The sequence below is a fragment of the Syngnathus scovelli genome, chromosome 3 (genome assembly GCF_024217435.2).
Source record: "Syngnathus scovelli strain Florida chromosome 3, RoL_Ssco_1.2, whole genome shotgun sequence".
NCBI classification, from domain to species: domain Eukaryota; kingdom Metazoa; phylum Chordata; class Actinopteri; order Syngnathiformes; family Syngnathidae; genus Syngnathus; species Syngnathus scovelli.
Window position 1 is genome coordinate 24556587 of NC_090849.1, and position 24698 is coordinate 24581284.

The 24698-nt window shown below is 42.5% G+C and overlaps 2 protein-coding genes across 7 annotated transcripts in view; one reads left to right on the plus strand and one right to left on the minus strand.

The window, feature by feature from the left end:
• The window catches only part of LOC125993526 (collagen alpha-1(XXVII) chain B), a 32533-nt gene extending 13825 nt beyond the window's left edge, over nt 1-18708 (plus strand). Inside the window, exons 10-61 of one of the 2 annotated variants that reach the window (XM_049762110.2) lie at nt 1310-1354; nt 1987-2040; nt 2442-2486; nt 3851-3904; nt 4612-4656; nt 4727-4780; nt 4869-4913; nt 5676-5729; nt 5834-5887; nt 5983-6036; nt 6137-6190; nt 6266-6319; nt 6400-6444; nt 6783-6836; nt 6975-7019; nt 7101-7154; nt 7314-7367; nt 7526-7579; nt 7774-7827; nt 8691-8744; nt 9074-9118; nt 9303-9347; nt 9411-9464; nt 9771-9824; nt 9897-9950; nt 10126-10179; nt 10253-10306; nt 11379-11486; nt 11564-11617; nt 11758-11865; nt 11960-12051; nt 12843-12888; nt 13544-13600; nt 13833-13886; nt 13999-14052; nt 14130-14183; nt 14298-14351; nt 14822-14929; nt 14993-15100; nt 15207-15314; nt 15389-15442; nt 15507-15569; nt 15789-15842; nt 15922-15957; nt 16288-16305; nt 16399-16434; nt 16511-16537; nt 16624-16689; nt 16847-17018; nt 17102-17211; nt 17343-17561; nt 17751-18708. In XM_049762110.2, coding sequence (XP_049618067.1) covers nt 1310-1354; nt 1987-2040; nt 2442-2486; nt 3851-3904; nt 4612-4656; nt 4727-4780; nt 4869-4913; nt 5676-5729; nt 5834-5887; nt 5983-6036; nt 6137-6190; nt 6266-6319; nt 6400-6444; nt 6783-6836; nt 6975-7019; nt 7101-7154; nt 7314-7367; nt 7526-7579; nt 7774-7827; nt 8691-8744; nt 9074-9118; nt 9303-9347; nt 9411-9464; nt 9771-9824; nt 9897-9950; nt 10126-10179; nt 10253-10306; nt 11379-11486; nt 11564-11617; nt 11758-11865; nt 11960-12051; nt 12843-12888; nt 13544-13600; nt 13833-13886; nt 13999-14052; nt 14130-14183; nt 14298-14351; nt 14822-14929; nt 14993-15100; nt 15207-15314; nt 15389-15442; nt 15507-15569; nt 15789-15842; nt 15922-15957; nt 16288-16305; nt 16399-16434; nt 16511-16537; nt 16624-16689; nt 16847-17018; nt 17102-17211; nt 17343-17561; nt 17751-17897 — 3393 coding nt within the window. In that variant the 3' untranslated portion in view covers nt 17898-18708. Of the gene's footprint in view, nt 1-1309; nt 1355-1986; nt 2041-2441; nt 2487-3850; nt 3905-4611; nt 4657-4726; nt 4781-4868; nt 4914-5675; nt 5730-5833; nt 5888-5982; nt 6037-6136; nt 6191-6265; nt 6320-6399; nt 6445-6782; nt 6837-6974; nt 7020-7100; nt 7155-7313; nt 7368-7525; nt 7580-7773; nt 7828-8690; nt 8745-9073; nt 9119-9302; nt 9348-9410; nt 9465-9770; nt 9825-9896; nt 9951-10125; nt 10180-10252; nt 10307-11378; nt 11487-11563; nt 11618-11757; nt 11866-11959; nt 12052-12842; nt 12897-13543; nt 13601-13832; nt 13887-13998; nt 14053-14129; nt 14184-14297; nt 14352-14821; nt 14930-14992; nt 15101-15206; nt 15315-15388; nt 15443-15506; nt 15570-15788; nt 15843-15921; nt 15958-16287; nt 16306-16398; nt 16435-16510; nt 16538-16623; nt 16690-16846; nt 17019-17101; nt 17212-17342; nt 17562-17750 lie in introns of both variants that reach the window. The other variant, XM_049762111.2, reaches the window with a different exon arrangement.
• zgc:101858 (uncharacterized protein LOC449555 homolog) overlaps nt 1-24262 on the minus strand; it is a 48198-nt gene extending 23936 nt beyond the window's left edge. Inside the window, exons 1-13 of one of the 5 annotated variants that reach the window (XR_011086587.1) lie at nt 24132-24261; nt 20396-20569; nt 20143-20321; nt 19984-20077; nt 19717-19786; nt 19595-19631; nt 19459-19522; nt 18813-19001; nt 17336-18096; nt 17035-17232; nt 10768-10851; nt 9753-9939; nt 1936-2026 (exon numbers count right to left, since the gene is read on the minus strand). Coding sequence is in view for 4 of the 5 variants with exons in the window: in XM_049762118.1 (XP_049618075.1) it covers nt 22022-22195; nt 22550-22613; nt 22690-22726; nt 22817-22886; nt 23001-23094; nt 23164-23342; nt 23417-23590; nt 24132-24158 (819 nt within the window). In the remaining variant the exon portion in view is untranslated. Of the gene's footprint in view, nt 1-1935; nt 2027-9752; nt 9940-10767; nt 10852-17034; nt 17233-17335; nt 18097-18679; nt 19002-19148; nt 19223-19458; nt 19523-19594; nt 19632-19716; nt 19787-19983; nt 20078-20142; nt 20322-20395; nt 20570-21326; nt 21477-21713; nt 22196-22549; nt 22614-22689; nt 22727-22816; nt 22887-23000; nt 23095-23163; nt 23343-23416; nt 23591-24131 lie in introns of those variants that run through there. The other 4 variants (XM_049762121.2, XM_049762119.2, XM_049762120.1 and 1 more) reach the window with 4 other exon arrangements.
• Between the last annotated feature and the right edge of the window lie 436 nt (nt 24263-24698).

A 24698-nucleotide genomic window follows, 5' to 3' on the forward strand; every position in this document is an offset into this window, starting at 1 on the left:
CATTCATGTGGATTTAAATGACAGGAAATTTGAGATTTTTAATTTTAATTCAAATTAAATTTACTTTTTATTTAAGCTTTTCATTGTTTTTTTTCATTTAAAAATTAATTGCCTGCATGTGGTCTTTATATTATTATTTTTTATTTATATATTTTTTATTCTTTCATAATATCATCATAAAACAACCCCCCCCCCCCCCCAAACTGGTAGGGGGCCATCTCAAGTCACATGACCAAAATAGAAATAATGGAGGGGCATTTTTGGGCATGAGCGAATGCCCAGAAAAAGCAAAACGATTCAAAAGTAGCTGAGATGCCCATCTGTCTAATGAGGAATTTGAAAGTCTCCAGGTCACAGAGTCCAGTCCAGACTGAGCCAAAAGTCAAAGATGTTTAACTGCGTCTCGCCTGTTCAACTTTACTTAAGCTCCAAACCAGACGAGCTGTATGTTTAACGTATCTCGGAGTTCACGCGTCGGTCTCGCCATTTGCCTCCCGAAGAGCACTTATGATGTCAAAAGTCTTGACGCCTACGGGCGCTTGCTTACCCTGCGCTGATGGATGGATGAGCTTTTAGCACCCCCCTACCACGCACGCACGCGCAGGCTGGGAAGTGTCCACGTCTCGCACACGGGGGGATGAACTTTACGGTCGCGCCGCTTCCTTCGCTGGCATGGAGTCGAACGAGAACGCTGCTGAACGTTGGCCAAAATACTCAAACAATTTCATCAAGCTGCTTCATGTATCCCAAGGGAATGCTGTGGATTTACAGTCTGCCACATCTGTAAGATATTTTTATGTGACCAATACAGGTCACATGCACTTGATGTCTGCCTAGAAGTACTTGAGGTCATAACATGCCAGAGAAAGTGTCATAGCTTCTCCGGGTTTGACACATTTATGACAAAACTGTCAGAGACAGTCCATTCCCTAAAGACCAATCACGAGTGCGTGCTACAGTAGCAGCTTGTGTCTTTTTAGAGAACCATCGAGTCTACCATGATGAATTTACCACCAAGTACAAGTTGCAATACAGAGTTTTGTTTTGTTCGAAAAACGTTTTTTTGGGTTTATACGGTCAAAGTACGTTCAAGAGTAATCGCAAACCCGTATTTGCCGGTCCATGTGAGTTCACGGGATAAGACAGACAAAGACTAAATCATTTTTTTTGGGAGAAACACAGATGAAATATCTCTTCAGCAAATTCTAAGGAAATCTGGTCGAATACATTTTGCTTGTTGTCATTTGATGATCAATGTCGCTGATTGCAACCACAAACACACATTCTTTACATTTGCTTTTACTTTCAGGGTTTACCTGGGCCCATAGGTAATGTGGGACCAAAGGGAGTCAAGGTGAGTTAAATGTCAATGAACATTCTTATCATTTTCTCTGGAAGCGTGGAACTGCATTATATCAATATGTTTGGAAATGAAATAAAGTTGTCTGCGGCGCAGGATTTGTGCTCCTAAAAAAAATTGCCAAGACTTTAGCATTTAGCCTCGAGGTACATTCACCCGTATTTGCAAATATGTTTGAACAGTTTTGCAAATACATTCAAACGTACTTGCCAGTCCAAATGTTTACTCAACCTCGGCAGTTCCATGCTTTCTTAATTTTCAAATACATTGCATGATTGTGCCAGGATGGATTTGAATCCGAGGGTTCTTGAGTCTTGACCTCTGTAAATCTGACGTTAGCCCTTTATCATGATATTTCAGATTTGGCATTTTTATCATGAGGTCATTGTAATATTTGTTTCTCCTCTGAGCAGGGTTGGCAACAAGGTCTTCCGAGATTCTTGATGCCAGGGTATGTGCCCTTGGACTACATCGTGGAAGCCAGCACCATGCAGTCCATGGGCATATACACTGGCCTCAAGACCTGGCACCTCGCGAACATCGTCCGAAATTCTCGGCTAGATGTGTTTCCTTACTTGGATGCATGTTGGCTCCCTTCATCCACCTTCATCTGTTAATCTCTTCAGGGGCACATCGGCACCCCCGGGCTCTTTGGCCTTCCCGGTCCTGATGGCGAGAGAGTGAGTGTCAGTGGTGTTGCTCTAAATGAGCCAAGTGATTAATTTCACACATTTCCAATTCATTCAATCGTTCTGACGGTGGAAATTAGCACTGGTGGAAAACTGGTGTGATCGCACATTACGCACACAACATTGACACAGTACTTAAATTAAAAACTACTTACAAATGCTGAAATTCAATTGCCGATTTAAATTAAAATAGACCAAATTTTGTAAATGATTAAATGCATCGTTTTTAAAAATGAAATACAACTGAACTGTACTGGATTGAAAAAAGAAAAGTTGAAGCCGTTACAACATTAGCATATGCCCACTTAGGATGTTAAATTGTGTGATACTTTCATGCACCACTAGAGGGAGCCCCTTTTTCTCACTTGTTTGTTTGGTTGGCTGTTTTTCAGGGAATTCCAGGTGTACATGGGAAGAAGGGCGAGATGGGTAGGCCGGTAAAGTTTTCTCTCAACACACTTTTCATGATCCTCATTTACAGCCCCTCATTTTTCATAAAGCCACATATTTAAGCTCGTCAACATCCCGCCAAGACAATAAGCGTCGCTTTCATCAAGAGACTAAAAATGTGAATCTGTTCGTTTTTAAATTGAAGTTCAAACGGGCTTTTCCCGTAGTTTTAAGATACTTAAGGAAAGGCAGCACGCCGTGCTTGGTTTTCATTAGCATACTTTGCTAATACAAAGTGTCAGTTGTGGTTTTGGCCCGACGACACGACGAGCCACACACCAGGCAAAGTCTCCCGTCAATGGCGCCTGGACGTCAGCCTTCCATCCGCGAGCTCTTACATGGAAAACGGTGATACCGCTCATGAACGCTCGTGTCAACGTGATGGGTCCCGGCGGACGAGTCAGGCCGTACGTTTCGACATGAACAAGACGGCCAAAAGCAGCCTTGTCATGAGTTATTTCTCTCTCAGTGAGCTCATTGGCTTTGCGTAACGCACTTTGGGTTTTTTTCTCCGAGTCAGCAGAAATGAACGGCCTGCACGTAAGAGACAAGCGTTTACGTTTATCCAGTAGATGCACCATTGTAAAACAATCAGAGTTGTTTTACACTCAAATCTCTGTTAGAAATTAAATGAATGTACAAATAATAAACTGGCTGACGTTTCTTAGACGAATCCTCTTCCAGAAAAAAAAAAAACAGTCTGGCCAATTTGTTAAAGACTCGCATGTGTTTTTGATCAAACCAAGACATTTATTGGCATTTCTGGAAAGAGGCAACATTTTCCACATTTCCTGTGGGCTTCATGTTGCACCAATTACTGCTTATTGCTTTATCCGCGACAGCCAACCGTTCCACATCAGATGCACAAAGAAAATCGGTAGGAGTATCTTTTGGGTACCTCAAATGAATCGAACCGTAGTCAGCAAACACAACACAAGAGGGATTTTTTTTTTTTTTGGTCATCATTCTCGTCTTCCACAGACGTGTGGGATGTTTTCCTGTGATGAGCGTGTTGACCTTGGCACGGTGACAAGCATGCGTCAACTTTTTGTTCCATCATCTTCATGATGGAATCAACAGCACCAGCCGCAATTAAAAAAATAGCTGAAGTCAGCATTTTACGGGTTCACCGTGCAAGCAGCTTGATTCGACCATGTGGGCAAGTCCTGGGGGCTTCTGACTCTTGTGGAATTTCCTGTCAGAAATGAAGCATGGGGAGCGCATCTGATCGGATCTGCTGAGATCGCACTTGCAAACGACTTAACGCTTAACGGGCAATTGAATGAAAGCAGAACCGTAAGACTGTGAAAAAACACAATCGCTTACATAACGACCTCATCTGTCTGCTTAGGGATTTCCTGGCGACTTTGGAGAAAGAGGACCCCCTGGTCCTGATGGCAACCCTGTAAGTACATGATGACTGTAAGATGAAATATGCGTAAATACCGCACCATTTACTAAAACTACGGTTATGAGTAAATAAATATTCACCGCACCAGTTTGTTGCCATGAACTGGACTTTGGACTTTTGAGGTAGGGTACGATAGAGCTATCGTACCAAAGAGCCTGGATGTGAATTGTTACGGTCAATGGACTGATGTTCCAACCCAAAAGACCTGGGTTGCGGCCACGACTACCAAGTTCCATGATGGGTCAGACCTGGAACCCGATTCTCTTTGCAAATTCAGTTTCATGTCATGTCAACACCTCTCCCGTTGATCCCGTGGAAGGTAGCATGGCAAGTTTCAGTTCTCAGGGTCCACTGCCATCGTCTGACCTCCGAGATCTGCCCCCAGGGCTGATTTCCTGTCTGGTGTAGGAAGTGAGTCACATTTGGCTGCTTTCATCTCCTGTCATTCCTTTGGAGAATCAGAAGTGACAGGAAGGCCACGCTGGGTTACTTGTTATCCACGCTGGCCGTAAAGCGAGGAGAGGATGTGGACATGGCATGCGGCCGGCCGGACGGCGCTGGGTTCATAACCTGGACAACAGAAGTCTCTGTGTGTTGAGCGCCAAGTGCTCAGTCAGCGGGCTCAAATGAAACTAAAAACCTGTACAGGATTAACTTGCGTATCTTAGGGTCTAATTTCTTCCCTCCCTTTTCTCTCAAAGGGTGACCTTGGAGCTCCTGGCCCACATGGAGTTCCTGGTCTTCTTGTAAGTATTGCAAGTGGACTATCAGGCAATTGAACAATTGACTTCATGATCTTTCTTTTGTGCGCATAAGGGTGAGATGGGTCCTGCTGGCATGATGGGGTTACCAGGAGCTCCGGGACTCAAGGTAAACACTCGAACCAGTCTCCATGGTGATATGAAAAGAGCAGACTTTGGCCTGTTATTTCTTAGGCATTTGTCGTTTTGCTTCCAAGGGAGTGCCAGGAAACGTCGGTGAACCTGGACTGAAAGGTGATAAGGTGATCTGCTCATGTATTTCTCAGACTATTAGTCCTCAAAGACCAGTCTCGTATGCCTAACTCGGCTTCTTGATCAGTATAATTGACCCAAATGATTTGGTGTCGTGGACAATACTTGCGCCCGTCCAATGGTTCTTGTAACAGAGGATTGTACTGAAAGGCAACCACAACCGTCTTCCTCTCCAACAACAAATATTTTAGGATGTATAATATTCGGAATCCAACCAAGCTTCAGCTATCGTACTTGACGATGTTTTTTGGAAGACTAGTGGATAGATATTGCGTTTGACATTTTTGATGACTTGTGCAGAGTTTCGTGTTGTACCGCGAGCTATTGCTTCGCAGCCACAAAGTGATCATGCGGTATCTGAATGGTGGTTAAATCACTGTTATTGGACTGTTTGAAAGTAGTTTTGCAGTGGTTATAATTGATGGAATGCAATATATAGCGTATTTGGCAGTGATGGATTATGTGAGTAGCGGTGAGACATTTCTTGATGCGGTACTTGTGGCAAGTTGTCGTTTAAGGTCACTTTGAGTTGATTGACAGCCTTTGGCCAGCTCCAAAGTTCCCGTTGGATATTTTGGCAGACTATCCAAAAACATAAGCTGTCTAATCACGCGTGAAACAGGCTTAAAAGCCTTTAGTCTTAATCAAATCCCGTATTTATCTTGAGTTGGATTACAAATACAAAACTTATGTTGTACTGCCATTTTTTTAATTGTTGCTGTTGTGTGTGTCATGTATGAATTGCATCTCAGGGGGATGTTGGTTTGCCAGGAGAACCCGGAGATGCGGGTTTCAAAGGGGACAAGGTAAGTTTGTCCAGTGCAATCTCAACTAAATTCTTAGTTTGGATCTTTTTCTTTGTTTCAACAAGTTCCTGGAGTGTTAATACTCTCGAGTTGTATTTTGACAGGGCATCCAGGGGTCACCTGGTACACCAGGACCATGTGGAAATCCAGGACCACAGGTGAATTTCTTCATTTGGTAACAAAGTCTTTGAAAGAGAATTGTGCTGGCACATTTGACTTTTGCTGTTACTTTAGTGATCATCATACTTTTTAGGGTCAATCTGGTGATAAAGGTCCAGATGGTTCAGCCGGCCCTCCTGGCCTAGAGGTATGAAATCATGTTTCATCATGTTTTCAACAACATCATGGAATAAAATTACGACTGGCGGTATAATAATGTAGATTTCACTTCACGGGGTTCATTCCAGGGTTTCCCTGGTGACATCGGACCTCCGGGTCAAAACGGCCCAGAAGGACCAAAGGTCGGTGGTGTGGAAATATGAAGAGATTGTGTCTCAAATGTGGCTTGAATTGATTTTCAGTGTTGCCATTTCCAGGGGAGGCAAGGCACACGAGGGTTTCCTGGTCCACAAGGCACATCTGGACTCAATGTGAGACGAGACAGCCATTCTGTCGATCAACAATCGATGACTGTGTCTTCCACTCAGTTTTGATACTTGATTCTCAATAGGGTGATGAGGGGCCCATCGGGCCGGCTGGGCCAGCAGGAATTGAGGTGAGCGCTGACTGGATAAAACCCATTTTGATATTAGTTATCCTTTTAGGGATTGGCTAATTCCTGATGAAGCTAACATGCAAACACAACACAAAGCTGAGCCAATCTTGTAATGCAAAGTGAACCAACTGTGCCGTCCTTACAGTATCCAGATTGTTTTTGTTGAAACATATAGAATTGTCCAAGATTCCGAGGTTTGGATTTAGATACTAGATTTGGATTTATTTTTCCACTCAACGGTAATCAGATGGACCTACATGGTCACTTTGAACTGGACATATGTTGAGTGTTTCTCATTCCGCAACACATTCTCTGAGTCACTTTGACTTTGTGTTCAGGGCAGGCCGGGGAGGCAAGGATTCCCTGGACTTACGGGCTTGGATGGACTCAAGGTCAGAAGGACAGAGCGCACACAAACAGAGCATTAGCGCCTTGGTTTTTTTTTTTTGCTATAACATCTCATGATCATAAATCAAATGGTAATTGTCCTTTAACATACTCGCAAACGAGACATACTTTATTCACTGTAGGGTGAGACCGGGATAAGCGGAGAGGTCGGGAGTCTCGGCGAGAGGGTAAACAAATGCTTTTCTCCTTGTGAATCGCAACTTTGTTTCTGTTTAGCGATAAAGCGCGTTCTTTTCTTATTCCGTCAGGGTTTGCCTGGCTTCATCGGGACTGCTGGGGCAATGGGCCTTGCGGGAGAAATGGTTTGCTTCTTTTTTTATTTATCACACATGTTGACTTTGATCAGTTTACTGTTAAAGAGTCTTAAAAATGTCAATCTTTGCAATCAATCTAGTGAACCCACTGAATAGGTAGTAACGTCTGTCTTAAAGTTGTAATTATGACCTTGTGGCCTTCCGCAGGGTGATCGAGGGAAAACAGGCACTCCCGGACCTCCAGGGGAATCGGGGTCAATCGTAAGTCTGCAGTCAGTCTCTTGTCCCAAGGGCACTCAGTGCTTTTTTTAACCATGTGCATCTGAGAGGAGATGATAATGATGATGTTCATCCAGAGAGGCAGTTTAATACTGACGTCTAACATGTTGGAATCACTGCAGTTTTGTTTGTTTGTTCAGGGTCACACTGGACTACCTGGAGAGACAGGCCCTCCTGGGGCGGAAGGAATCCCAGTAAGTCAATCCAGCTTGATCCTCAAACCCACTGATGGGTTTCAAGGTTTAAGAATTGGTGCAATATTTGAATATTTTCTTTTATTATAGCATGTTATGGGATTTTTGAGAACTTGATCTGAGTGAGCTCAGATTGGGGTTCACCCTGGACTGGTTTTCAGCCAAATTGAGTATTTACAGTCCTGTGTTTTTAGGGACCTACTGGCCTCAGGGGATCACATGGCACCAGAGGACCCAAAGGCATTGAGGTGAGGCTTCAAAATACATTTCTGTTATGTTTACAGATGAAATCCTAAACTTTGGTCAAATCAGAGATACGTATCTGCATTTGATTGGACATGACGTGGCAGCCACAACATACTTGTGAATCTCTATCAGTCATTCACATGTGAGGCGGCAAAGGAGAAGCGCTTGAGAGCCACATTTATTGACTTTGCCATAATCTAACGGATCTAATGAGATGCCGCACAGCGAGACGGGCGGGGTGGACCCAATGAACAATTGAATACGAGCGTGTATAATGAAGCCATTTCATTTGGTAAATTAGATGAACAATCTTCCCCTGGTATCACAAATGTAATATCTGATAACTATAATAGATGAAAATTACATCTAGCCCTTGGAAAATAGAATTAAAACAGTCATCCGCCTGATGAAAATCCTCATTAACAGTTTAAATACTGCGAGAGGTTTTCCAGCCATTCCAAAAGCTTTGGGAAAGGGAATTTGAGGAGGCCAACGGTTATCTGTATCCACTTATACCTCCGCACTCGTTCTTGCTCGGAGGCATCTACGGGCCGCGATTTTTTCGTAGTTTCCTGGAACGAATCCGATTGAACTTCAGAGGTGCCAGTGTACAAGTAATCCCCATGACGGAAAGACGGCGTTATCCGTGTACTGCATGACCGCAGTCTTCATTCGAGTGTCTCCAATGTGGGATAAATTGTAATAAATAAAAATAGAGACTGTCTCCTCGGCCCGACTTGTTTAAAATGAAGATAAATTGCTCTGATTCAATGACTTCATCTTTGAAACCACATCAGTCAGGCAACGTGAAAGTCCTAATTTTCCTCACAATGTGTGAATGAAAGTTTTTTTTTCTTTTTTTAAGGGTCCAAGGGGTCCAGATGGTGTCGTAGGGGAAGAAGGTGGTGTTGGGCTAAAGGTGAGCACCTTAAAAATGGTCAATGTTCTCTCATGTCGCGTCAAATGTTTGTTTCTGATGCCATCCTTTTCTAAATCTATTTGGGGACAGCAGCTCTCTAATTGGACATATGGAAAAGCTTGGGCAAACATCTTGTCGATAAAGACAAAGTAATCATAAATAGCTTTTTTCATCAGTTTTCTTTTTTTGTTCGTGATTATTTTTAACATCTGAACAACTTTATTTGAGGGAACTCTTTGTTGAGGGAATAAAATGCAAGTTGTGAGTTAGAACTTGGCTGTGGAGCGACGTTTAACTGTGGGGGATTTTTGGGAATTTATTCTTTGCAGGGTCCGGATGGTCCGCCAGGAAAGACAGGCCTCCCCGGGGATGAGGTAAATGAAAATAAAACAGGATATTTGTTGTAGAAAATACATATTTGGGGTTCTTTTTGTACATGTCATGACTCACTGGCTACTTTGAGCCAAAGTTAAGCAGAATAAATGTCAACAATTTTCTAACTAGCTGTATCTAAAAAAAATTCACACCATTGCACTTATTGGCCTCATTGTGTTGCAGGGAAAGCTTGGCGAGCCTGGTGAAATTGGGCCTGATGGATTTCCCGTAAGTGACCATTTTTACCCTTTTTTTTGTTGACTTTCTTAATAATATGGTGTTGTATTTTAGGGGGTACAAGGGCATTCTGGCCCTCCAGGGGACAAAGGACTTCCTGGAGATACAGTGAGTCATATTTTCCTAAATTACCACCAGTCCTTTTTCCACCTGAGTTACATTAGACTAGTGAGATGATGATCCACACCGTCCTATACCTGGAGAGGCAGCTTTACTGTTGGCCAGACAGCAGTGTTGCCATAGCAACAGCCTCGTCTCCATCGCTTCCAAAGCCTCCGGTGCATGCTTTAGAAAGCACTTTCCATTGCAGATTAATATGGCTCCTCAAGCCCACATTTATTTCCCTCCTTTGCTGTCACTTTTAGAGGTTGTCAAACGCTCAGATTGATTGTCTACCTTTGTGCGTGCGCGCAGGGAGCAGCCGGGCCTCCGGGAACGGGCGGGCCGACGGGGGAGATGGGACCCTTGGTGAGTGTGTTCACACAACCGGCTTGGGAACGACAGAGCGCTGATGATTGCAATGTCTGTGTGTCTGTTCAGGGTCCGCCGGGGAAAGCCGGCGATGGAGGACTGTCTGGTGAGCCTGGACATAAGGTATAGGCCACTTTATTAGGTACACCTACATAGTATGACAGTTTAATCAAAAAGAGGCCTTTATGAATGTAATAATGCTCAGCGCGGTATTAAAATAAGAATGATGTTAGTTATTGTGGATGTAGTTTGTAGCGAATACAAAGTTTTTATGATTTGAAGTGACATTCATTCGCAGGGTGACGTTGGCCCACCTGGCAACATCGGAGAGCAAGGCCTGATTGGCCAGAGAGTGAGTATCATCTATATTACACAGTCAAAATATGGAAGTAACTTATTACAACAATGAATATTTTGCCTTTAAGGGTGAGCAAGGCATCGATGGTGAGGCTGGAGCTAATGGACCTGATGGAGTTAAGGTAAAGGGAATAATGGAACAGTAGCTTCAACCTCTGTTTATGTTGATCCTAAATGCTAACTAAACAGTTTCAGCATGAGTTCATTCAGTCCAAGAAATTTGTCAAAGAGAACCGAATGAACCCAATTCCAGTTGAATCTTACCGCTAGCTTACTGTCATTAAAAGGGAGACAGACGTACAGTATGCACCAATTCTTGGAAAGGCACTGTGGCAGAAACACACAATGAGACTCATTTAAAAGCTATCGCGGCTGGAAAGTATTGCAAAAAAAAAAAAAAAAAAAGGAACACTACAGAGGATTATACAAATCAAAGATTGCCAAAAGAAACCAAGTCAAACAAATCGAATTAAGAGATTCATTTTGGCTCAGCGTTGTACAGTAAACACAACATATTTTTGTCAACCGAGAGAGTGTACATGAAATCGTCTGTGTAGCTTTTGGATGTAAAAGTGCAGCTTACCGGGCAGGGGATTTGCAGCATTAGCTGCTCACTGTTGGGAGGAATACTTAAAAGCCGCTTCTTGTATCACTTCATTCTTCCATTCTGGTGAAAGACAAATGGAGAGTCAGCAAGTTTTGCAAGTCTCTTTGCAGTCATGTGTATCTCCATCAAATCCTCCAGAAGGTATTAAAAGACTATTAAGTAGGTGTCACCCAAAAAAAAAAAAAAAGCAGCTAAAATATCACTCTGTATAGCGCAAGAAACTGTTTACAACAGTTAAAAATGACTCCATAAGTTGATCCAGAATTCAAGTTCATCTGAATTACTGGCTTGATAATTGGCAAACTATTTATTAGTGACGTAACTCCTTCACAAACTGACAAACCAACCAACTTCTATTGTGTTTGATTGCATTTCGGGAAGTGAAAATAAGTTGGAAAAAAAATATATATCACCGGGGGAATTTCACGCCCCAAGTGTGTGTTGAAAATAACGTGTTAAAGCTATTTCTTGTCATGACTGTACAGTATGTGCGTTCTCATCTGCTCTGCTTGTTTGTTTTAGGACTATCCTCCTGGGTCCTATAAATCGATATAAATTCTTCCATTTATACAATGATCTCTTTTCAGGGTGAGAAAGGAGATGAAGGCGCAGAGGGCGCCAAGGGAGACAAGGGTGAATTAGGACAGAAAGGAGAGGACGGACCCAGCGGCCTTGCCGGACTGTCGGGCGTGAGAGTAAGTGTCGATTGGATTGGCTTGATCAAATAAAACGTCTTGTTTTTGTCCACTTAAAGTCATTCTACTTTTAAAAGGGTCAAGAGGGTAAACCGGGCACAATTGGCGAGAGTGGAAAAGCAGGAGGCAAGGTTTGTCCAGCCGTCACCTTCCCATTTAAGTCCCCGTAGGAGGGATCGGACACTTCTAAATAAAGAGGTTCAGCTCTGCGATTGGAAATTGCAGTTCTCACCCCGCATGACATACCCGCTTATTGACCGCCTCTCGCCAGGGGACCAAAGGACACCAAGGTTACCTGGGTGTGAGCGGGCCAATGGGCGAGCAGGGAGCGCCAGGATTCGTTGGACTGAAGGGAGCGAGAGGGACCCTAGGCCCAGTGGTAAAACATCTGTTAGCTTTTAAAACCTCCGTCGGACTGACGGACTTAATTGGATTTTGGTAAACGTGTGCTAAACGTGGATTTATTTCCTCAGGGTGCTCCTGGAAGAATGGGCCAGATGGGAGAGCCGGGAATACCGGGCTATGAGGTGTGGAATGATAGCATTTTCAGAAGAAATCCCCTCCAGTAAGGTGATAAAACAATCACCCCAAGAGTAGGATTTTCTTAGATTTCTATTCGTGTCACTGAGAAAAACATTATTCTGCTTTGTGAGGATGAAAAGATTCCCGATTCCTTCAGTTTGTGACCATACAGAATGAAATGATCCACTGGACTATTTATAGTCTCCGCTTACAGTTTTGCAGTATCTGGACTATCTAAAGACGAGAAATGAAATCTAAAGACGATGGAGCGTATTTTTGGATAGAGTGCAGGAACATTTGCATGAAACATTAGCATATCACAGCAGCACATCATCTACACAAATTGCATACTGAGCAAAATGAAACATAATCACAGTGTTATTAATGATCTCATTGGCATTTCTAAAACCGTCAAATGGCATGTTTACTGATGAGGTGACATTTTTATGATAGTTCCATTTTCATGACCTTATGGAAAAACTCATTTCAGGTTTTTAAAGACTTTTAGACTAAATAGTGTGTTTATAATAAAGAAGAAATGAGATATAATCTAATCCAGACAGTGTAAAATAGAACTAGATTAACTTTTTTTAGGGTACCCATTAAAATGATCACCCTAGAAAATGACATAGAAAAAAAATGTTCACCGTGATTTACCCGAGTGCAATAATCATGCCGTGTCATCAGCATTGCTAGGTGATTTAGAATTTTATGGGAGCAAAAACAAATTTGTTGTGATTATATTTTTTCACTCATTGATTTTATGACAACAGAGGAGTAAATGAAGCAAAGGTTTAGCTTCCTCCCAGTAATGGAGTGCGCCTCTCGTCGTAGGGTCACAAAGGACTGCAAGGCTCACAAGGACCACCAGGACCAAAAGGTGAAAAGGTACATTGGTACACCATTTGTTCCGCACCCATTTCAGTTTCCAACGGTTGTTGGTTAACGTATCCATTCTTGGTGATTTGGGGCACTAATTCACTTTGTGCCGTTTCACGCTGCAATCAGCCGAGTAACTGGGCTCTTTTAGTCATGATTGAAAGAATACAAACATTTGTTTATTGGACACGATGCAGCACAACACAATAAAGCAGATTAAAAAAAACTGTTTTTGCGTGGGGGGGTTGGAGCCATCTGGACATCCATTGTTGTATTGTTAGAAAATAATAGCAATTCTTGTTTACTAATCAAAATCACTCTGCCACATCGATGAACCGATTCACCCTCCAAACGAAAACATGTAATTGATTTGATACAAACATACAATATGCTTGGAGATGTTGCCATGGCCTTATTATTATTATTGTTGTTTTAATCCTGTTCTCGTCATTTTATGAATAATTTCATTTGGCACATGCCGAACACATGACTGATAAAATTCTTTACACGTAATAAAGTCGTTTTATCACTTTGAAAGGATGAAACCACCTGTCCTATGAAATGGACAACCAATAGGGCATGCTTTGAAATCATTTTTTTTTCGCAATGTTAGCCTTCAAGGGTAAATTTTGATTTCTTTCTCTTTTGCTTTTCAGGGTGGACACGGGGAGGATAGCAAGATAGAAGGCCCCCCTGGTCACCAAGGTGACAGAGTGAGTTCCTATTGTGAAAAGTTCCTCTTGGGAGAGAGTGAATGCCGTCGTTAAGGACGGTTTGTACAAAGAGATACGTTTTTGAGGCCGTGAGAAGCAATGAATATTTTAGTGTCTGCGGTTTGTTTGGGCGAGTAGGTGAAGCCGTATCGGTTTTACGTTCTCTGAGGGGGGGGGGGGAGCCCTTAGCTCACCGTGCCACGTTTAAAATGGTTTTTATCTCTATGTGCAGGGTCCTCCCGGTAACAGAGGTGAAAGAGGAGAAGCAGGTGACCCCGGACACCTTGTAAGTGAATTGAAAACAACTTGGTTCCCTACTTGTGTTTCTTGGCAGTTATAGAGCCAACCATTTTAAGAAAGCTTCTGTGTAGCGTAATGTACAAAATGACATTTTGCAGGGTCCACTAGGCGTTAATGGAGAGAGAGGTAAAGCTGGTGCCCAAGGACTTCCTGTAAGTATCCCATTGGTTTGATTTAAAGCCACAGCGAGCTTTGACGTTACTTTTTCAAAGCGTAATGGTCATTTCAGGGACACCCGGGGCCCAGAGGAGAACAAGGAGCGAAAGGATCCAAAGGTGAACAAGTAAGGACTTATCTCAAAGTAATGCTGACTAGTGCAGGCGGTGTGTTGCTCCATTCTAAAAGTCTAACATGCACTCCCGTTTGTGTTATGGAACATTAACTCTCTGTGCTCAAGGGTCAGAAAGGAAAGTCTGGACCGAGAGGAACATCTGGGACCAAAGGACCACCGGTGAGTTAAATGCATGTACATCCAGTGTTCTCGTCAAGTTTGGCTACAATCTGTTCTGTGACGTTGGCCAAAATGGGATTCAGTTCTCTTTGAAATCTGTTGGAGTTGGAATCATTCATTACACAGCAAAAACTGGCAACGGTTACTTCGTGAAACTTAACTTACACATGGAACGCTCTTCCTCTTAAGTAAGAAGAACATTGCAGCTAACCGGCTAACGTAGCATCCTTAATGTAGATTCATTCAGTTCTCTTCAACAGTGCAATACTCAAACTCACAAAACGGTTACAGATCTTACAAATTATAGTCCAAGAAAGCCAAAAGGAATGTGCGACAAAAAGAAGTAGAAACTTAGCAAAATGAAAGCAGTAACAGCTAAGCAAGTCTTATCAGAAACTAAAATCATTTCTGACTATCATGACTATCATGAAACACTTGCAGTTCTTTGAGTATTTATTGTTTTTGTCAAGGGTCCTGAGGGGCTCCCTGGCCAACGAGGTGTTACAGGAAGGGAGGGTCTGGAGGGATTTCATGGAATGGATGGATGGCCTGGTACAGATGGAAGCAAAGGCACCAAGGTCAGGAGTGCTGCTTGATTAATAACTCCGATTAGGGGTAACTGTTTTTATATTTACATTCAGGGGGAGCAGGGAGAAGATGGACAGTTGGGCCTCACGGGGAAACCTGGGGCACAGGGTCAAAGTGGTGAGATGGGTCTCCCTGGATCTCAAGGTTCTTTTGGATCCAAAGTAAGACTTATTTTATCGGCTAGAAATTGAAATAGCTCTCAGATGGTACCGGTGCGTTTGTGGACCTTTAGGACGCATTTACGGTTTATGTTTTTATGACCTTCAGGGTGAAAGGGGTCTCCCAGGCCAAACTGGACCAACAGGAATGAGGGGGACCCTCGGCAGTGTGGGACTGAGGGGAAACCAAGGAGCGAAAGGCACCAAAGGGCAACCAGTGAGCAGAAATACCATATTTAGCAAGAAAGCTTATTTTGAAATCATTGCACAACCCATCCTGTAATATTTTAGGGGGACTTTGGTGAACGAGGATTTGCAGGGGTGCTAGGTCTGTCTGGACCAAAGGTAGGATTCCACCAAGATCCAAGCATTGTTTTGATATTTTGATAGATTACTGGTCTCTCTCTAGGGACCCCAAGGAGACATGGGCCCAGCTGGGATACAGGGACCAAAAGGACCAAGGGGACTGATGGTAAATAAATCTGGATATTCTTTCCAGTTTCAACCCAGTACACAACTCTATGTGCGGTATTACCATACGTATCGTAGCCTGATTTAACAACGACCACCGTACGATATAACCTTGATTCGTTGATATCGTTACCTTGATGTTAGCTCTGATGGCTCATGTCTGGAGTCAGTGGTTGGGGACCGCTGCTCTAAATCTCTTAAACCTGTCCTTGTTTTCCAGGGTATGGACGGAGCTCTGGGCGCCGTTGGCATCATCGGCCCCAGCGGCCATCCTGTACGTAGTATCTCTAGAACACATTCCGCCTGACAGTTTTATGGTCCTTGTCGTGACCCCCTGCTTTCTCTCTTGTCAGGGACTACAAGGTGACAAAGGAAGTCGGGGGGACGTGGTGCGTGACAAACTTTTGACAAATCCCTTTCTGTCTTAGCTGCGAGTGCTGGATTGCATGCTTAGTGTGGAGGTTCCACTCATACCGACCGCTCTCTAAAGCCCTTTGGCACTTTCCTATGAAATGCGACAATGAAATTCTTGAGCTCATAACCAATCCATTCATGAGAGGTATGGATATGCTTCACGTATTGTCCACATCTAAAAATGTAGTTATGATGAATGAGAAGGGAGAAATATCTCAGAACTGCTTTGCAAAAAGGTCTTATTTCTAATTGTGTTTTTCTGGAATTGTCTGCCTTCAAGTATTGATCTATTTCATCTTTGACAGGGCTTGCCAGGACCAAGGGTAAGTCATAATAAATCTTCTCAGTGCTCGTCAAAGCATGCCCAGAATACACATGAATATTTGAAAGCCTAATGTGTTAATGGAATTTGTCAGGGATCTCCTGGTCCACGTGGACCACCGGGACCTCCAGTAAGTTCACTTTACATACATAACTTATTAGATGTTATGCAATTCATTAATAAGACACCATTTTTGTTTTCCTTAGGGCCGCACCAGTTCTACTCTTCCTCTTGTACGTAGATTTTTTTTATAATGGCAAATTCAGAATATGCTCCAAACTATCTGTGATGGTTTGATGTCTCGGTTTTATTTTTGCAGACAAGGGAGGCACTTGGTGCTTCTTTTCAAGTTATCATTGATTCGCATGCACCACTCAGACCACAGGTGAGTTCTGACTGAAACAAAGCCTGAGAGGTTTTTAAAAATGGACATTTAAAAATCGCATAGCATTTACATTCAATTTGAACTAATCCCAACCGTTTTCCAAATACATGAACTGAAACTGAAAAGTCCAAATAACAACGCTGTGGTCTGTTTGAAGCTGAACTACCACAATATAGACCTTCCCATGCTGGACCAGGGAACGGAGATCTTCAGGACTTTAGAGCATCTCAGCGCTCTCATCCAAAGTCTGAAGAACCCACTGGGGCAGCGCAACAATCCGGCCCGCATCTGCCGAGACCTCTACAACTGCGAGCAAAGGATGTATGATGGTAGGGTCACAAATACCTGGACAGATGGTCTCGCTGGTGCAGTTTTTTTTCCCCATCTTTATAGTCTCCTGCTACTTTTCCAGGCACGTACTGGATCGACCCAAATCTGGGCTGTGATGCTGACACTATCGAGGTCACATGCAACTTCAGTGCTGGAGGACAGACTTGCTTGAAACCTGTCACCGTCTCCAAGGTTGGTTCAATAAATGTGGACCTAGACGTCAATGCACAAGCAGTTTTTTTTTTTTTTTTTTTCCTGGCTCAAACTGATGCAGTTGCACAATATGGGAATCCAATCAAGAGATTTGCTGATTTACCTTCCAGGTGGAGATGGGGGTGGGTCGCATCCAGATGAACTTCATCCACCTTTTGAGTAGCGAGGCTGTGCAACACATCACGGTCCACTGCCTCAACACGCCGGTTTGGGCAGCGGGACCTTCATTGCAATACTACGGCCAGGCCGTGAGCTTCAAGACCTGGACGGGGGAGAAGATCAGAGCGGGCGATCTTCTGGAACCGCTTGTACTTAGAGACGACTGCTGGGTATGCGCACACTTCACTCCCGTTCAATTCAAACATCAAAGTCCAAATAATTTTCGGTCGTGCGGTTGCACTCATCGTTAACTTCCGATGCAGGTCTGACACAAGCCGCATTTTTAGATCAGACAAAATGTGAAGATAAACGCTTTCAATCGGACCGTGACGATATCTCTTTTTTGACACACTTCCCAGATCAAGGACGGCCGCTGGCGTCAGACCCACTTTGTGTTTCAGACTCAGGAGCCAAATTTACTCCCTATAGTGGAAGTATCCAACTTACCGACCACAGAACCCGGATCACGTTATCACCTCGAGGTTGGACCTGTTTGCTTCTTATAAAGCTCAGTAAAAGGGGGGACCTCTGCCCTCCTGAGCGGGGTGACCTGACGGACAGTTGTGGACTGCGAGGTACCCCGATTACTCTCCAGAAACTATGCTTGGACTGCAGGAACATTTAAGACTTCTGGCACTGATCCGCCTTTGGAATAAAATGGACTATGTTTCCTCTCCGGTGACTTGCTACCAAGCTTTGAATTGCCTGGATGGAAGGAAACACCAAGAACATTTCATTGTTTTGGTTCTGGTTGTACAGAAATAATGACGGTACATTTATAAATGCGCTAATGTATTATTTATAACTGTATGTACTGTATATTGTAATATAAAGTGCAATAGATGTTACGGCGTGCATCATATCAGTCATTCAGATATCTTCACACGGGTACGTGGGAAGATACTACCTCGTACAGCACTGGCCACAACATTAGGGACACTTGCAGACTCTAATGAGTTGATGAAAATTCAGCTTTCAGTAGAGCACACTGCGATGAATCGATCAAAACCTAGTTAAAACAGAACTTGTTTTTGTAAAGGCAAATCATGTTACATAGTACATCAAAATGCATACACTTAATTCTTGTCTCATAAAATGAATTATAAGATCAAATACATCAAACCACGCTCGTGTGTAATCGGTTGATTCAATTGAATTACAATTAAAAAACACAATAAAAATTGATAATGTGTTATTTCCCATTAGACTGTGCAAGTGTACCTCACCTGGTGCTGCAACTGCTCTGTACTCCACAGGAATACTTCACAAAATATGCAAGCTGGCCACATTTTGTTCAATAAATTTTTATTTTCTAAAGCTACAGTTATCATTTTTATATTTAGTACCAATCAAAATGTTCTTTTGAATTTGGAATAACTCAACTATTTACTCTCGGAAACAAAACTCAGAGGTAGGCTTACTTTTTTATCTCCTAATTATACAGTGAAGGTTTATCGTGGGCACATAGCGTGGCGGCCGCCATCGACGGGAAGGTTGACTCCGGTAATGAAAGTAGCTGCGTCCGATGCCAGGAAGGCGATGCTGTGGGCCACCTCGTCCACTTCGCCCGCTCGGCCAAGTGCGTGAGTCTGCTTGCACTTTTCTAGGAACTGAAAGGAGAAACAAAAGAATGGAACAACTGAGATTTGTTTTCTTTAAACCAATTAGTTTGCGTTTATTTATGATTTTTTAAAAGTAATTGTTTCCTTACAAACATCTCTTAAAGATCCTATGTACAGTACATGAACTCAACTTACCAAGTTAAATGCAACTGAACTGTAATGATTCCTTCATCTACCACTAGAGGGCGCCCACAATTCCAGATCAATTCCTTACAATTCCTCATTTCGGATTAATTTTTCCCATCGAAAACAATGTAAAGTGAATGAATCAGTGTAAAATTATGTTAAGCACCATATTATTAAACACAATAAAACAATTAATTGAGCAATATTTCTCAGGAGGAATTTTGGCGAGATGGACAAAAATTCAATTTAGATTTATTTTTGTCATCTTCAGTATAACTGCAGGCCATTTATGCTTTTATAAACATGCTGTTGTCTTTACCTTAGCATACTGCTCTTCATCCAGTCCTGCCCTCTTGTGCACTTCTGTGACAATCACACCAGGACTGTGGTATTAAAACACACACGCTAGTTTAAAGTGTCCCCTGCAGCAATTTGAACGTGGTCATTAAACGTACCACACTGAGTTGACTCGAACTTGCTTGGACGCCAGTTCTGAAATCAAAAAACACTTTGGTAATTGCCCTTTTTCTGTGTGCATGGATGGAGGGAGCATTGTTCGATAAAACTGCTGACTCACCCAGCGCGACACAGCGAGTGAATTGATCAATGGCTGACTTGGACATACAATAGGCCAGGACGCCAGGAAACTACGTACAATGACAATAGATTTGCAAAGATTGTACTAGAACGTTTAACCTGGCATTTCAACAGGGGGGTGAAGATCCACTCTAAAACCTTTAACTTTTTAAAACATGTGTCGCTTGAGTAGTACAAGTATGATGAGCAGACATAATTGTTTCATTGCCTGATTAAGTGAGATCATAAAGACGTGGATTTGATGTACCGATCTCTGTCCATTGACGCTGGATACGTTGACGATGGAGCCTTTGGTCTTGACCAGGTGAGGCACGCAGAGTTGGGTCAGCTGGTACACAGATCTAGAAAGTAAAAATCACTGACTGCAGTGTGTGCAGTGTGAGCGTGTTTCCATGACGATGCCCACCTGACGTTGATGTTCATAACCCTGTCGTACGTCGCCAAGTCTGACGTCTCGATGCCGCCCATGGCCAGGATGCCGGCGCTGTTCACCAGGACGTCCAGTCGGCCGAAGCGCGCGATGACGTCCTCCACCGTCCTCTTCACCGTGTCCTCGTCCGTCAGGTCGCCGGGCAAAAGCAAGGGCTGCGCAAAATATGAGTCGCTAGCTACGTTTCGAGAATTTCATAACTGGCATATAGAAGCGTAGGCATCAATACCTCAGTTCCTCCACCACACTCGGCACACTCCTTGGCCACCTTCTTCAGACTCTCCACATTTCTGCCATTGAGAGCCAGAACAGCTCCAAGTTTGGCAAACAGGACGGCCGTGCCTGCGCCGATACCTGAGCTGGCACCGGTGATCAGGCTCACTTTTCCCTTCAGGGAAGACACCTGAAACACACATGTCACACTTGTATTTATGAGAATGTGATTGAATTTACAGTAATCCTTTGTTTATCGCAGATAATTGGTTCCAAAAGCCTAACGCGATAAGTGAAATCTGCAAAGTACGGTCACCAACAAGTACTGGGGAGGCTAACGAGTTAGAGGAATGATGCTAATTCGCGATCGTGCTAACACGCGAAAACGGACTTCTAAAGGAATGTAAACGAACATTTGGAGCAATACTACATTGTCCTACATGTTTCCTCAATTTAGAAGTTTTATTTTGACTTTTAAATGTTTTTTTAAATTGGAAAAAAAAAAATCCGCGATGTAGTGAAGCCGCGATAGACGAAACGCAAAGTAGCGAGCGATCACTGGACTTCACAGTCCCTAAAAACAGCAACAATGGAGAAGAGTTGAGACATCTCAATGAATCAATCATCTGAATCAAAATGAATATGTAACTAAATGATAAAAACAAAATAAATGGAAAAAGACTTAAGCTTTTAATGGAATTTGTGAAAGGCACTATAGCTCACGCTTGAGGATTCTTTTATGTTTAAGTAATTACAAAAAAATACTCAGAAAAACACATTACAGACGAAATAGTATAGAAGAAGTTCATATACTTTCAAATATGAGTGACTTAATACTAGTATTATAAATTTCGGTGTCATCTCTCTTTAGACCTGTTCTATTCTACTTTAGAATAAGCTCTGTGGCCCGTTAATACAAGAAGCCGCAGACGCGAAGAGTAACTTACTTTGTATGCATCGTCTGAGGCCATTTGAGAATTCAGTCAGATAAAGTCAACTTTGTATTGTATTGTACTGTTTTGTACACGACTTACGTGGTCTTGCTTGACACACGAGCAGAGAAACGAAGACATTTCCGGGTGGTGCTCAGGCTCGAGCTGTGATTGGTTGAACTGCAGTGACGTAATCGATAGTCCAACTTTCAATTATCATCATCAAATGTTGCGCATTATGTATACTAATAAAATAGATGGTATTAATGATGAATAATATCATCAATAAAAAATAGGTGATTAATATAATGGAAAAACACATCGGGACATTTTTAAAGGCTCACCTGAGGCATTTTTGGTTTGAACGACGTCATACAGTCAGAAATTATAATTATGCTCGAGTGATAGACAAACACAAATCCGTGGAACTTATTTTCTTTTTTTTAAATATATTTTAATATCAAACTTCATTGAAGAGTTTGCATGATGGCAGAAATCAGACACAGCACTAGCACGCACTTTATATGACAGGGATGGAACGGAATGGACAGCAATATTAATTAATATATTGTCTTTTGCTAACTTATCCCATATGCTTTGAGTTCTAATAAAAATTCCTGGATTTACATGTTTACATTGTGTTATTATTATTATTATTATTATTATTATTATTATTATTATTATTATTATTATTATTATTATTATTATTATTATTCCATTTCGGTCTTCCCTGGACTTTGGACATGGTAGCCCCCATCGACGGAGAGGTTGACTCCGGTGATGAAACTAGCAGCATCTGATGCCAAGAAGGCGATGCACTGTGCCACTTCGTCCACTTCACCCACTCGGCCAAGTGCGTGACTGTGCTTGCACATTTCAAAAAACTGAAAAGGAAAAAAAAGATAATATCAAAATAGAGCGAAACCCAACAATGTGACACAGCTTGACTTCCAACCAATTATAACAAAACAACTGTCATAGAAGACATAAACAACTTTGTAACACTGGTGGAGCTTGCAAGGGCACGGCCCTCTCTAAAAATATGCTTGGCTTCGCCAGGTGCCAGCCCAGATCATTGATTTTTTGGGGTATTTTCCTTGGAATCTCACATTGCCATCATCTCTCATCGGGAACATGTAATGAATCTTTATTAATTAAGATTTTTTTTAATTTAGGTGTCCCTCATGGTCCCTCCATGTGTGTTTGAAACCACAGCCTCCAAGTGGCAATGTCTTTACCTTCACAGTCTCCTCATCATCCAGTCCTGCGCTCTTGAACACCTCTGTGACGATCACACCAGGGCTGTGAAAATAAAACACACGCTGGTTTAAAAAATGTCCCCTGCCTGCAACAATTTGGACGTGGTCATTGAACGTACCACACGGAGTTGACTCGAACTTGCTTTGGTGCCAGTTCTGAATATAAAACAATATAGAGTCAAATATTTGCTTTTGTTTTTTTGTGCATTGGAAGAAGAGCACCGTTAGATAACAGTACAAACTCACCCACAGCAAGACAGCAAGTGAAATGGTTAATGGCAGACTTGGACATGCAATAGGCCAGAGCAATCGCCGACTGCAACGACAACAAACAGTTCTCAAGAAGAAGTGACCAAAGTATGATGAAATTGAAATAGTTAACAATTTTGGGATCATAGTTTGTGGTGCGTTAGAGATCCCCAGCCCATACCGATCTCTGACCAGCGACGCTGGATACGTTGACAATGCAGCCTTTGGTCTTGATCAGTTGAGGCACACAGAGTTGGGTCAGATGGTACACAGACCTAGAAAGCAAGTATGAAGCTCCCTCAACGATGTAGCCGGCAGGAGTACATCTCCACGACGACACCCACCTCACGTTGACGTTCATGATTCTGTCATACGTCGCCAAGTCTGACGTCTGGATGCCGCCGAAGGCCAGGATGCCGGCGTTGTTCACCAGGACGTCCAGTTGGCCAAAACGCACAATGACATCCTCCACCATCTTCTTCACCGTGTCCTCGTCCGTGAGGTCACCTGGCACAAGTAAGGGCTGTGCATTGTGTAGATGCGTAAGTCACCAGTCTTTAAGACCAAAGAGGCGACTGTAGATGGTCACATCCATACCTCAGTTCCTCCACCACACTCTGCACACTCCTCGGCCACTTTCTTCAGATTTTCCACATTTCTGCCATTGAGAACCAGAAGAGCTCCAAGTTTAGCAAACAGGACGGCCGCACCTGCGCCGATACCTGAGCTGGCACCGGTGATCAGGGTCACTTTTCCCTTCAGGGAAGACACCTGAAATGAAGAATTTCAAAGAAATATGTACTATATTTCAAAGGATCTTTATTTTTTTTAATGCAACATCAGATCCAATAAAATCTTGTAATTCCAAATCGGTCGAGTTTCGCCCTGGACTGGATTAATATTGTGATAATGTCGGGACAAATTTTTCTATGAGGTTTAATTCCAGTTAAATATGTAGTTTGAAGGGGACCATTATTTTGAAATGCAAAATCAGATCTATGAGTGTTAAGAAACTTCCTGTTGTGGGATCAAGCTTCTTAGAATGTGCTGTTTGAGTACAAAGTTCATCTTTGCAGCCTGATTGTAGACTGATGCACATTTTATAAATGCAAGAATTTATGTCCAAATTATTGTAATTATGCAAGCAAAGCGTTCGGCCATGGTGATGCTGACTTTTTAATTTTTTTTATTGAACTCCCTCTCGTCTGCATGTGCTCACTTTACAATACATTTTTACAATAAAATCAATAATAAAATATACAAAAGTGCAGATCAGAAAATGCAAAAGAGTGAATTCATAGAAGAAACTTACTTTTAAATCAGCACATGAGTTTGCCATTTCTGTTCATTTGCGTCGTCAGCTGCCAAGCACTTGGGTTCACGGAGAATGTTTGCGACCTACTTTTGCCCCCTGCAATAAATAGACGCTCACTCAGATTGGGTGGAGCTCAGCTTTTTTGCATTTTTCATGTCAAACTTTAACGAACAAGTGCATGCCAGCAGACAAAAAAAAGCACGGTAGAATACAAAAGCTGTAGACGATTGATTGAAAGTAATGTTTTATGCAACACAATGATAATTGATATTAACTCAAAATCCACAATATTTCTTTCTTGTTGGAAGATGAGGTTGATAAATCACACATTTGTGTGTAAAAAGTGACTGGTAATAGTTGTGGAAAGTTTCAAAAGTCATATTGAGGTAGACCTTGAATGGCCTCTGTCTGAAGCGCCGTCTCTGCTTTTGATGACAGTCTTTATTTGTACAGTATATCTTTGTAATGGACACTTTAAGCGTTTTGCGATCCATAAACAAACCGATAATAAAACTCAAGCTATCCACCGTTAAAACCTTCGGTGAAGGATGACTTCATGGAGTG